The 12,479-nt window shown below is 43.9% G+C and overlaps 1 protein-coding gene across 1 annotated transcript in view; it reads left to right on the top strand.

Annotated features, from left to right (window-relative positions):
• Nucleotides 1-11,363, top strand: part of spcs3 (signal peptidase complex subunit 3) — a 44,100-nt gene extending 32,737 nt beyond the window's left edge. The window contains exons 4-5 of the mRNA XM_041187062.1: nt 5,429-5,544; nt 10,056-11,363. Coding sequence (XP_041042996.1) covers nt 5,429-5,544; nt 10,056-10,188 — 249 coding nt within the window. The 3' untranslated portion in view covers nt 10,189-11,363. The remainder of the gene's footprint in view (nt 1-5,428; nt 5,545-10,055) is intronic.
• The last annotated feature ends 1,116 nt before the right edge of the window (nt 11,364-12,479 follow it).

Genomic DNA, 12,479 nt, shown 5'->3' with positions numbered 1-12,479 from the left:
GTAACCATGTTTCCGTAATGGCTATAAGATCATACCCATTAACCTCTATTTATGCTATTAATTCATTTATTTTGTTCCGAATACTACATGCATTTAAGTAAAGAGCCATTAATTTTCCCTTTTTACCATTTTTTCCACCTTTGGCCCTAATTGCTGTTTTTAAATGTTTGTACACTCTGCCCCTCCCTGTTACACTCTGGACATCAATACCTGAATAGCTGCCCTGCAATGCTGCCATATAGGTCCAATCCCTCTACACCTCCATCCCTCACTGGGATGGTCTGACGGCTCTTCACTTCTTCCTCGAACAGAGACCCGAACAATCCCCATCCACCACTACTCTCCTCCGTCTGGCTGAACTGGTTCTCACACTGAACGATTTCTCCTTAAACTCCTCTCACTTCCTCCAAATAAAAGCTGTGGCTATGGGTACCCGCATGGGCCCCAGTTATGCCTGTCTCTTTATGGGGTATGTGGAACATTCCTTGTTCCAGTCCTAATCCGGCCCCTTCCCACAACTCTTTCTCCGGTACATCGATGATTGCTTCGGTGCTGCTTCATGTTCTCGTCTGGACCTGGAAAAATTTATTCATTTTGCTTCCAATTTCCACCCCTCAGTCATTTTCACGTGGTCCATCTCTGACACTTCCCTTCCCTTCCTTGACCTCTCCGTCTCAATCTCTGGTGATAGACTGTCCACCAATATTCATTACAAGCCTACCAACTCCCACAGTTACCTCGACTACAGCTCCTCACACCCCGCTTCCTGTAAGGACTCTATCCCATTTTCTCAGTTCCTTCACCTCCGTTGCATCTGTTCTGATGATGCTACCTTCAAAAACAGTTCCTCTGACATGGCCGCCTTCTTCCTTAACCAAGGTTTTCCATCCACGATGGTTGACAGAGCCCTCAACCGTGTCCAGCCCATCTCCCGCGCATCCGCCCTCACACCTTCGTCTCTTTCCCAGAACCATGATAGGGTCCCCCGTGTCCTCACTTAACACCTCACCAGCCTCCGCTTTCAAAAGATCATCCTCCGCTATCTCTGCCAACTCCAACATGATGCCACCACCAAACATATCTTCCCTTCATCTCCCCTGGCGGCCTCCCGCAGGGATCGTTCCCTCCGGGACACCTGGGTCCACTCCTCCATCACCCCCTACACCTCAACCCCCTCCCACGGCACCTTCCCATGCAACCGCAGAAGGTGCAACACCTGCTCCTTTACTTCCCCTCTCCTCAACGTCCAAGGGCCCAAACACTCCTTTCAAGTGAAGCAGCATTTCACTTGTACCTCCCTCAATTTAGTTTACTGCATTCGTTGCTCCCAGTGCAGTTTCCTCTACGTTGGAGAGACCAAACGCAGACAGGGTGACCGCTTTGCAAAACACCTTTGATCTGTCCGCAAGCATGACCCAGACCTCCCTGTCGCTTGCCATTTCAACACTGCACCCTGCTCTCATGCCCATATGTCCGTCCTTGGCCTGCTGCAATGTTCCAGTGAAGCTCAACGCAAACTGGAGGAACAGCACCTCATCTTCTGACTAGGCACTTTACAGCCCTCCGGACTGAATATTGAGTTCAACAATTTTAGATCATGAACTCTCTCCTCTATCCCCACCCCCTTTCTGATGCCCCCCCACCTTCTTCCCAATAATTTATATAGATTTTTCTTTTCCCACCTATTTCCATTATTTTTAAATGTATTTCCATCCATTGTTTTATCTCTACCTTTTAGCCTATTTCGATACCTTCCCTTCGCCCCACCCCCACTAGGGCTATCTGTACCTTGCCTGTCCTGCTTTCTACTCTTAATTAGCACATTCCCTTGATAATATCACCACCTTCAACACCTCTTTGTCCTTTTGTCTATGACATCTTTTGGCTATCTCCACCTATCGCTGGCCCTCTCCAGCTCTACCCACCACACCCCCCACCCCCCCCCCTTAAACCAGCTTAGATTTCACCTCTTATCTATTTTTCCTTAATTCTGTTGAAGAGTTATACGGACTCGAAACGTTAACTGTGTTCCTCTCCGCAAATGCTGCCAGACCTGCTGAGTTTTTCCAGGTATTTTTATTTTTGTTTTGGATTTCCAGCATCTGCAATTTTTTGCTTTTATCCTTTTACTTTGTTAGCCTACGCATCCCCTTTCCAGAACATCCTCCCCCGCCATTTAGTCTCTCTACAGTCCTAGCTATTCAATTCGCCAGGACACTGGCCCCAGCACAGTTCAACTGAAGCCTGTCCCACAGGAACAGCTCCCTTCTATCCCATTACTGGTGTCAGTGTCCCAGGAACTGAAACCCATTCCCCCCCCCCCAAACCAACCTTTGAGCCATGCATTTAACTCCTTGACTTTATGTACAGTATGCCAGTTTGCCCGTTGCACAGGTAGTAATCCCAAGACTATTATCTTGGAGGTTCTGCTTTTTAATTTAGCTCCTAACTTTTCAAATCCTTTCAGCAGAACCTCTTTTCTGGTCCTATCAATGTCGTTGTTACCAACTTGGACGATGACAACTGGATCCCTCCCCTCCCACTCCAAGTTCCTCTCCAGCTCTGAGGAGAGGTCCTTAACCCTGGCACCGGGCAGGCAACACAGCCTTCAGGACTCATGCTCGTGGCTGCAGGGAACAGTATCTATCCCCCTAATTATACTGTCCCCTACCACCACTACGTTCCTATTTCCTCATCCCACTTGAATGACTCCCTGTACCATGGTGCTGTGGTCAGTTCGCTCAGCCTCCCTGCAGGCCGCATTCTCACCCACACAGATTGCAAGAATTTCCTAGTTGTCGGACAGTTTCAGGGGCTGAGAATCCTTGAACGCTACCCCCTGGGCCCCCATACCTGCTTCACGTGCTGTCGCACCCTCCTGTCGCTCATCACAGACCAAACTTGAATTATCCAATCTGAGGGGTGTGACCACTTCCTGGGTCAATGTGTCCAGATAACCCCCCCCACCCTCCCTGATGTGGTGCAATGTCTGCAGCTCGGACTGCAGCCCCTTAACTCAGATCTGAAGTTCCTTGAGCTGGAAACACTTACTACAAACGTATTCGCTCTGGATCACCTTGGTTTCCAACAGCTCCCCCATGTCGCAGCAGCAACACATCACCCATCCTGTCACAGCTATCACATTAAGTTAAATTAATAAATTACTCTAGTATCCCTGCTCTTTACACTTTATTGTTCAATTTTTACACACCAGTATCGATTTTATACTTAAGCTATTTTTAAGAAAAGAGAAAAAAGAAAAAATCTAGAGACCTAAACACAAACTAAAGAGCTTTTACTTTAAAGACTAGAAATACTCGCCAATCCTACTCACCAATCAGCTGCTCTCCATGCTTTTTAATGGTCTCTCACTCCTCATCGTGCTCTCACTGTTAATGGCCCCGCTGCTCCCCTCTCTTGCTCGTTCCCTGTTAATGGCCCCGCTGCTGCCCTCTCTCGCTCTCTCCCTGTTAATGGCCCCGCTGCTCCCCTCTCCCGCTCACTCCCTGTTAAAGGCATTTAAGAGTCAACCACATTGCTGTGAGTCTGGAGCGATAAGTAGGCCAGACCAGGTAAGGACAGCCGATTTCCTTCCCTAAAGGACATTAGTGAACCAGATGGGTTTCTATAACAATCGACAATGGTTTCATGGTCATCATTAGACTTTTAATTCCAAATTTTTACCGAGTTCAAATTCCACCATCTGCCCGGGTCCCCAGATTATTACTCTGGGTATCTGGTTTACTAATCCAGTGACAACACCACTATCCAACCACCTCTCGTTGGACAGGCTAGCCTTGTATCTGCTGGAGTTTAGAAGAGTAAGAGGCATCTTGATTGAAATATAAGATCCTGAGGGGTCTTGACAGTGTGGATATGGAGAGGGTGTTTCCTCTTGCTGGAGAATCTAGAACTAGGGGTCACTATTTAAAAATAAAGGGGTCGCCCATTTAAGGCAGTGTTGAAAAGAAATTTTTTGAGGGTAGGGTGTGTTTGGAATTCTCTTCCTCAAAAGACAATGGAAGAAGAGTCTTTGAATGTTTTCATGGCAGAGGTTAGATAGTTTCTTGAAAGGTTTTCGGGGGTAGGCAGGAGGTTACAGTCAGATCAACCATGATCTTATTGAATGGCGGAGCAGTCTCAAAGGACTGAGTGGCCCTAACTTGTATGCTCATTTGTAAAGTAATTATTAAGAGAAACTGCAGGAATATCTGGGCCAAATAGCTGCCTTCTAGGTTGTAAATGACAAAGGCTATGTTGGTCTGCCTAATATTATTTTGCTTTATAGTAGTGACCTCAAGGGGTTGATTTTAAACAGATGCCGGTGTATCACTTTCTCTTTCTTCCAGCTCTTGAAATGAAGAGCTGAGATCTGCGATACTCTTTGCTAAATGGGAAGTAATCTGGCTGTGTTTTATCTGTAAACCCATTGATAATTCAAGATCTAAAAAAAGGTCTGAATTTTTTATGGCTCTACCTCAAATACATATACACCCATTTCATTAAGGCAGTTAAGACTGTTAGGATTTTTGGGCTTCCACCAGAAGTTTTCCTCATTTACCACCGACGACCTCTACGAACCACTCTCGTCAGCACATAAACTACTAATCCATTTGGAATGACTCTTCAGAAGCTAGTAAATTAGCTTTACTTACCCCTCTACAACTTCTGGAATGTACTTTGCAACTGTCAAAAGGGCAGACAGTTTAATGTTGAAAGCATATCAAATTGGATAACAAAAACTTTGCATTGGTGGTGTTAGTATCTGGCTTTTCATAAAGTGATCAGTAAAATCTTTAATATTTTCATTCACTTCCATTGAAATTAAAGGAGCATAATTGCCAACTCTGAAGCTTAAGCAGACTTAGTTATAAATCCTTGGGAACAAATGTCCAAATAGAGTTCCATTGGTGATGTCCAAGTGATGTAAACAGTCAGCAAGTCAGTCCCGATCTATAGCGAGAAATGAGTTAAAATGTCTTGGGTGTGGACCCTTCAACAGAACTTTCCTCCACACAGACGCAGACTGATGGGCTGAATGTTTGCAGCATTTTGTTCTGAACTCCAGCATATGAAACTTTTTGGTATCATTATGTTTCCATTTAAGACAGATGAGGAGAATTTTTTTGTCTGAGGGTTGTAAGCCTTTGGCGCACTCTTCCCCAAAAGGCAGTAGAAGCAGAGTCTTTGAATGTTTTTAAGGCAGAGGTAGGTAGATTCTTCATAAGCAAGAGGGTGAAAGGCTATCAGAGGTAGGTGGGAATGTGGGATTGAGTCAGATCAGCCATGATCATATTGAATGGCGGAGCAGACTCGAGGGGCTGAGCGGCCTACTCCTAATTTGTGTATATGTCTTATGTTCTGGGTGTACTGGCACCAGTCACAATGTTGTCTATATAAGTTATTTAAACTCTTCTTGCAAATGCAGGCACTGAACCAGGTTGTTCTCTGGGACAAGATTGTTCTTCGTGGAGACAAAACGAAATTGGACCTGAAAGATGTGAAGTCAAAATATTTCTTCTTTGATGATGGAAATGGCCTCAAGTAAGAAATTTCCACCCATCTATCCATCTGTATCTTAATGTAGCAGTAATTGCCAAACTGCTGCTCTTTAAAACAGTTATGACTGCTTGAATTAATGCACTATCTGTGATGCGTGAATGACAGAATTATTCCCAAGGGAGGCAAAGCAAATGATTTGCAGACATCACAGGCAGAAGTGCAACAAGTAGAAAAATTGAACTAAAAATAGGTGTTGGCAAAATACAGCTCTGTCAGTATCTGAAAACAGATTAAAGCCTCAGTAGGGCTCTTGCCTGAAACGGTTTTGATAAAGTCGAAGCATTATCCTAACTGGCCCATGTGTATGTTTAGCATTCTTTCTCTCTATATGCAGGAGTGGATTAAGCAGTTGCTTCCCTTGCCTGATCCTCCTTTGTGAGTGGACAAACAGTCAGCACCCTATTACAGATTGAATCTACACAAGGGCTTAACTGCAATTGAGAGGAGTTACTATAGTGACTTTGTGTTGCGTTTAAATCTGGGCTGTTTTCCAGGGGTGAGGGCAGTGCTGGGAGTTGGCAGGAGCGGGTGGTGTGGGCAGGTGCTCCTCCCCAGACCACTGTTCAGCTTGATTATTGATCTGATTCATTCTGCATTCTGGCCTGTGCATTGCTATGTAAAGCCAGTGTGATGGGGAAGGAATTAAACTGGAAGAAAAAATCGGAGAAACGTTGTAACCGGCTGACCCCAAATTTTCTGAAGGCCATGATTACCCCAAAGGTGCGAATGCAGGTCTGTGAGCAGGCTGCCCTTTCTCTGCATAATGGATATGTGAATCGGAATGAAGCACCCAGCTATGTGAAAAATTGCCCGGGTGTGTCCTGTACACAAAAAGCAGGACAAATCCAACCCGGCCAATTACTGCCCCATCAGTCTACCCGCGATCATCAGTAAAGTAACGGAAGGAGTTATCGACAGTGCTATCAAGCAGCATTTGATTCGCAATAACCTGCTCACTGACACCCAGTTTGAGTTCTGCCAGGGTTACCCAGCTCCTGACCTCATTAAAGCCTTGGTTCAAATATGGACAAAAGAGCTGAACTCCCAAGGTGAGGTGAGAGTGACTGCCCTTGACATCAAGATGCTTTTGACCGAGTGTAGTATCAAGGAGTCCTAGCGAAACTGGAGTAAATGGAAATTTGGGGGGGTGGGGGGGGTGCGTGGGGAGATACTTTCCGCTGGTTGCTGTCATACCTACCACAAAGGAAGATGGTTGTGGTTGTTGGAAGTCAGCCATCTCAGCTCCAGGACATCACTGCAGGAGTTCCTCAGGGTAGTGTCCTCGGCCCAACCATCTTCAGCTACTTCATCAATGATCTTCCTTTCAACATAAGGCCAGAGGTGGCAATGTTCACTGATGATTGCTCAGTGTTCACCATTAGTGACTCTTCAGATACTGAAGCAGTCCATGTCCAAATGCAGCAAGACCTGGACAATACTCAGGTTTGGGCTAACAGGTGGCAAGTAACATTCGTGCCACACAAGTGTCAGGCAATGACCATCTCCAACATGAGAAAATCCAATCATTGTCCCTTGATGTTCAATGGTGTTACCATCACTGAATCCCCCATTATCAGCACCCTAGGGGTTACCATTGACCAGAAGCTGAACTGGACTAGCCTTATAAATACTGTGGCTACAAGAGAATTGTGTGACGAGTAACTCCCCTCCTGACTCCCCAAAGCCTGCCCATCATCTATAAGACACAGGTCAGAAGTGTGATGGAATACTCTCCACTTGCCTGGATGAGTGCAGTTCCCACAACACTCCAGAAGCTTGACACCATCCAGGACAAAGCAGCCAGCTTGATTGGCACTATGTCCACAAACGTTCACTCCCTCCACCACCGATGCACAGTAGCAGCAGTGCGTACCATCTTCAGGATGCGCTGCCGGAATTCACCAAGGCTCCTTCAACAGCATCCTCCAAACCCATGACTGCTACCAACTAGAAGGACAAGGGCAGCAGATAGATGGGAACACCACCAACTGGAAGTTCTTCTCCAAGTAACTCACCATCCTGACTTGGAAACATATCGCCATTCCTTCACTGTGGCTGGGTCAAAATCCTGGAACTCCCTTCCTAACAGCACTGTGGGTGTACCTACCCCACATGGACTGCAGTGGTTCAAGAAGGCAGCTCACCACCGCCTTCTCAAGGGCAACTAGGGATGGGCAATAAATGCTGGCCTAGCCAGCGAAGCCCTATCCCGTTTGAAGGTACTGTTGGAGGAGCTTTGGTGAGTTGCTGCCTCTTGTAGTTGGTCTTCACTGCTGACACTGGTTGTGGAGGAAGTGAATATTAATTAGTCTTTTCAGAGCTGTGACTGGGTCGTCTTCATGGAATGCAGGATGTAAAAGTAGAGCCAGGAAAATAAAACATTTTGATCTGTAGTGGTTTAACTGAGATGTGGAGAAGGGATTGTTGATTTACAGGAAAGTTGGTGTCAGGAGGGTGGTATATGCATGTGTTTGTCCTTCATACCAAAGACTTAGATTGGGTTTATATCATCAGTGTTATAGTGTAATCTTTGTGTCCCTTACAATTGTAAGGGCCTTCAGTTTTTGCAGGTAATGCCTTTGGCTGTAGTTTTAGATTACTTCTGAAACTAAATTAATTTGGTTAGTTGTTGGTAGCATTGTTAATAGCTTAATATGTCAGAATGTTTGCTTGGAATTCAGAATTTCCGCATCCTGTTCTGCTACTGTTGCAGCTAACTTGCTTGGACTAGTAATCATATAAATGAAGAGGTGACTAGAGGTAATAAACTCTTGTGGTAAATGTGTGTATAAAATACAGGGGCATATGTGATCATTTTTAGCATTTGCATGTATCTTCTTGCTGCAACAGCCTATGGTGTGGTTAAATCTCCCCCCAAAATCCACACCATATCATTGCTAGTTTGTGTCTCTTGGTCTGTCCTGAGTTAATTAGTTGCTCTTGGCCAGGAATATATTACTGAATGTAACAATTGCACTCAGTTCTCCTGGTTAAGGAAAGGGAGATAGGATAAAGCAGCCAGGATTCACATTCTGCTTGCTATCGAGATTCATGCCGGGCAGTGCACATGTGGACGTAATGATCCACGTTTCTCCAGCCTGCCCGTCCTACCTTTGTCATTAATTAAATCGGCATGATGAAATATCAGTACTTTCTGACATCCTGGGTGAATCTTTACAGGAGGAAAGGAGAAGGTTGGGGAGTAGTGGTGGATCAAATGTTCAGTCATCAGTGCTTGCAGTACCATCAAGGACCTTATGGTGGTGCCATTGTTGAGCTTGTAGAAGTTAAAGTTCCCAACAGCTCCAGCAACAGATAATATCCTTTGAAGCTGTGGACTTTTGATCACATTTATTAATTTGTTTCGTCTACTTTTTGGGATATAGAAATGCATGCAAAATGTGTGGCATCTACATTGCATACTATATGATGGCAGCCCTATAACTGGCAGATAGTGAAACATTTAGTAACACGAGCATTGAAAATGATCCAGTATCTGTACGCTACGCGTTAAAAGTTCTAAAATAGACTGCATAGAACTTGTGTGTGTTGGAGTGCTTTCTTTTGAGGAGAAGCTAGACAGGTATCTGAGGGAGAAGAAAATAGAGGGTTACACTAACTTTGGATGAAGAAAGATGGGAGGAGGCTCCAGTGGAGCATAAGCGCCAACATGGGCTGAATGGCCTGTCTCTGTGCTGTTTATTCTATGTAATCCTATGTAAATAATACTGCTCAAGCAATCGGAATTTGCATCCTTAAAACTCTCTACCTCTGTCTGTTCTTTTAAGACACTCCTTAAAACTTACTTTGACCAAGTTTTGGTCATCTGCCCTAATATCTCCTGATGTGGCTCAGTATCAAATTTTGCATTAACACTCCTGTGAAGTGTCTTGGCAGGTTTATTACTTCAAAGGCATTATGTGAATACAAGCTGTTAAGTGATATAGATTTTCTGCTTTCAGCCTAATTACTACCTTCTTGTCAACCATTTTTAAAGCTCGCCGGTCCTTTTAATTCACAGCAATCGCAGCTACTTAGATTTATATAGTAAAACGTCGCAGGGCGCTTCACAGGAGTGTAATCAGACAAAATGGTCAAAGAGGTAGCTTTGAAGGAGCGATTTTGAAGGAAGATTGAGGAGCAGAGATTAGGGAAGGAAATTCAGATCTTGGGGCTTAGACATCTGAAGGCATAGTTGCCATTGGAGGGACAACGAACGTCGAGGCTGCACTAGAGGTCAGAATTGGTATCAGCCAATGCTCCTGAAGGTTTATAAGGGCTGGAGGCGGGGAGGGACTAGACAAGGGAGGGATTAGAGCCCAAGGGTAAACGTTTTGAAATGAGCATTGCTGGACCGGGAGCCAGCGGTGATGGGCGAATGGGACTTTGTGAGAATCAGGAGCTGAGTTACAATTCACCTGACCTGCATGTGTAAATTCTTGCGTAGCCCCAAGAAAATATAATTTGTACATTTAACATTTTTCTTTTGACAGGGGAAACGAAAACATCACTTTAACTCTGTCCTGGAATGTGGTTCCAAACGCTGGAATTCTGCCTCTTGTAACGGGTTCAGGTCACAGTTCTGCCGCATTTCCAGATTCCTATGAGATGACAAAGAACTATTGAACTCTTGACTATTTTCCTTTGTTATAATACCTTTTATTGTTGTAATTTGAAACTCATAACTCGGAACATATTTTTATATCCAAATATCATGTCTGTGTGGCTGGGGTGAAAAAAATCTGAAAATTCCCCCAAGTGAAAATAAAATGGGTGACTGTTTTGTATTTTTTGTAACAGGCGCACAAGAAATTCTTTTGAATTGTAATGTTTTATCTGTGTCCAGATTTAATTCCCGTTATATAACGAAGTTGGACTTCACTTGATGGGGGAGGGGTGGGGGGGGGAAATTTATTGCTGCGCGGTAAGTGTGACACCATGTTTCGTGACTGTCGCACTTAAATCTCCCCCGCCTTCCCAAGTGTGAGAAACACTTTCTCCCTCTAGCGTTTAATTGCTCACAACAGACATTGGCCATGTACTATTTGCACCATGAGCTCCAAATACTTTTCTTTTCTAAAGCCAATATTCTTGTGTTGTTTCTTTGACAGCCATTAGGCATATGGAGGTGGGGGGGCGGGGATTGCGGGTTGGTGTTAGAGAGCTCAGTTCTAACTGTTGTGCTTTCTCTGCTTCCCCAGCCTTGCCCTAAATAAAAAGGCCACTTGACTCAATTTGCATCCTTGAAGAAAATGACTGCCTTCCTATTAATTATGGTACTTATTAATTCCTCCTCCATCTTCTAAAGCTCTAGTCTAAAGCTCACTGTAAGAAGTCTCTGTTTATTCAGCAGGGTAAGGATTTTCTCAACAATAAAAAAAAAAAGAATCCTATTCCTCAAATGTAAACGGGCTGTTTTATTTTCAGACTTTTCATGTTTTTCTTTGCTGTATATTAAAAACACAAAGTAAATTGAAGCATGAGTATTTATATTGAGTGTTCTGAAAACAACTGCTGGAGTCTGAACTTTGCTTGTATCCTACAGCACAACAGCTTTTATACTGTATAATTACTGTGAATTGCAACAAAAATACAGCAATGTGCATATTCTGTAGAACAGAATATATTATCTTTTTTGTGGTATATTTTTTGATTCTAAAGCATACTGTTTGTGGATGGGTATCGATATAGAAACTTGAACCCGAGGAATATTTTTAAACTGATTAAGGTTAGGGTGACTGTACTAGAGAACAAAGTATGTGTTTGAATAAAGGGGTTTGTTTTTATTTTGTCCGTGAAAAGTTGAGCAGTCGTGACTTTTATTTTCTTACTGCCCCCTCCCTAGCCCCTTAAAGTTAAAAATTAAAGGAAGCCAGATACCTACCATTCCACCTGCTGTTCTACCTAATGTATCATGGCTTCGTAATCTGGGCTGACCCTGGACACTGAGACTGTGTCCATGTGCACGCATGATGTTGTCATGTTTTTGGCTTTGCCTGTATTGAAAACGACTGACCATTTAGTGCTGCATGTTGTCACCGTGGAACAATATTGGAAGTCGAGTAAGAAATACATCTTGGACACTGTGGCAGTTATTTTATCCTGTGCAGTTTGCTGTTCTAGGGCCGCAGGACTGTTTGTTTTCCCTGAGTGTCCACGGAGAGAGAGTGGGAAATCATCGAGCTAAATTTAACATACACTTAAAAAGATTTTCCAAAACCAATTTTACCATTAGAATCCCTTTTGTGCGAGGCTCATGCTCTGAGCTTGGTGTAGCTTGTAGGAGATGTTGACAATAACTTGTGATGGAATTCGGATGATGTTCTTTCTTGCCTTGTTGGCAAGGCATTTTATCACCTGAGCGTGCCTGGTCGAGATAAGCAGCTTAACATCTGGTGGAAGCTTGAGTGCCATTATCTGAGGCTGGGATTTGAGCCAGGGTCTTCAAGCCCTTAGTATCTATCGCACCATGTTGCTCTGCAATATCTTTGTTTATACTAGTTTATTCCAACCCTTAATCTTGAAGCATACAGGCAAAGCTTGTGAGAGCACTAGATTCTGACCTGTGTGCAGATTTAGCTTTGATATGTTTTACACAGGTTTTCTATGTTAATACGCTTTTGGAAACTTGGCTTTCATTAAGTTACAGACAGTCCTTGTGCTGTAGAGTTTCTTCAGGCCCCTCGCTTTTTTTGAAAAAAAAAATCATGTTAACAATGTTCTGCAACAGTATCAGCCAAAAGGCTGATGGTTCAGCATTGCAATCTGATGCAAAGGAGATTTCACGGTGGTTTGAAAAGCATTTACTCTTTCTTTCATTTGAAGGTTAAAAGAATCCAGACCAAAGGAGCATGCAAGCAATTACTTATTAAAAATAAAAAAAAGGGGTCAGAGGTTGCATTAAACAGTCGTGCAAA

Source organism: Carcharodon carcharias, chromosome 4 (assembly GCF_017639515.1).
Source record: "Carcharodon carcharias isolate sCarCar2 chromosome 4, sCarCar2.pri, whole genome shotgun sequence".
In the NCBI taxonomy this organism is placed as follows: Eukaryota; Metazoa; Chordata; class Chondrichthyes; order Lamniformes; family Lamnidae; genus Carcharodon; species Carcharodon carcharias.
Note: the sequence above shows the minus strand (reverse complement) of the source record. Positions and strands in the feature narration are given on the sequence as shown.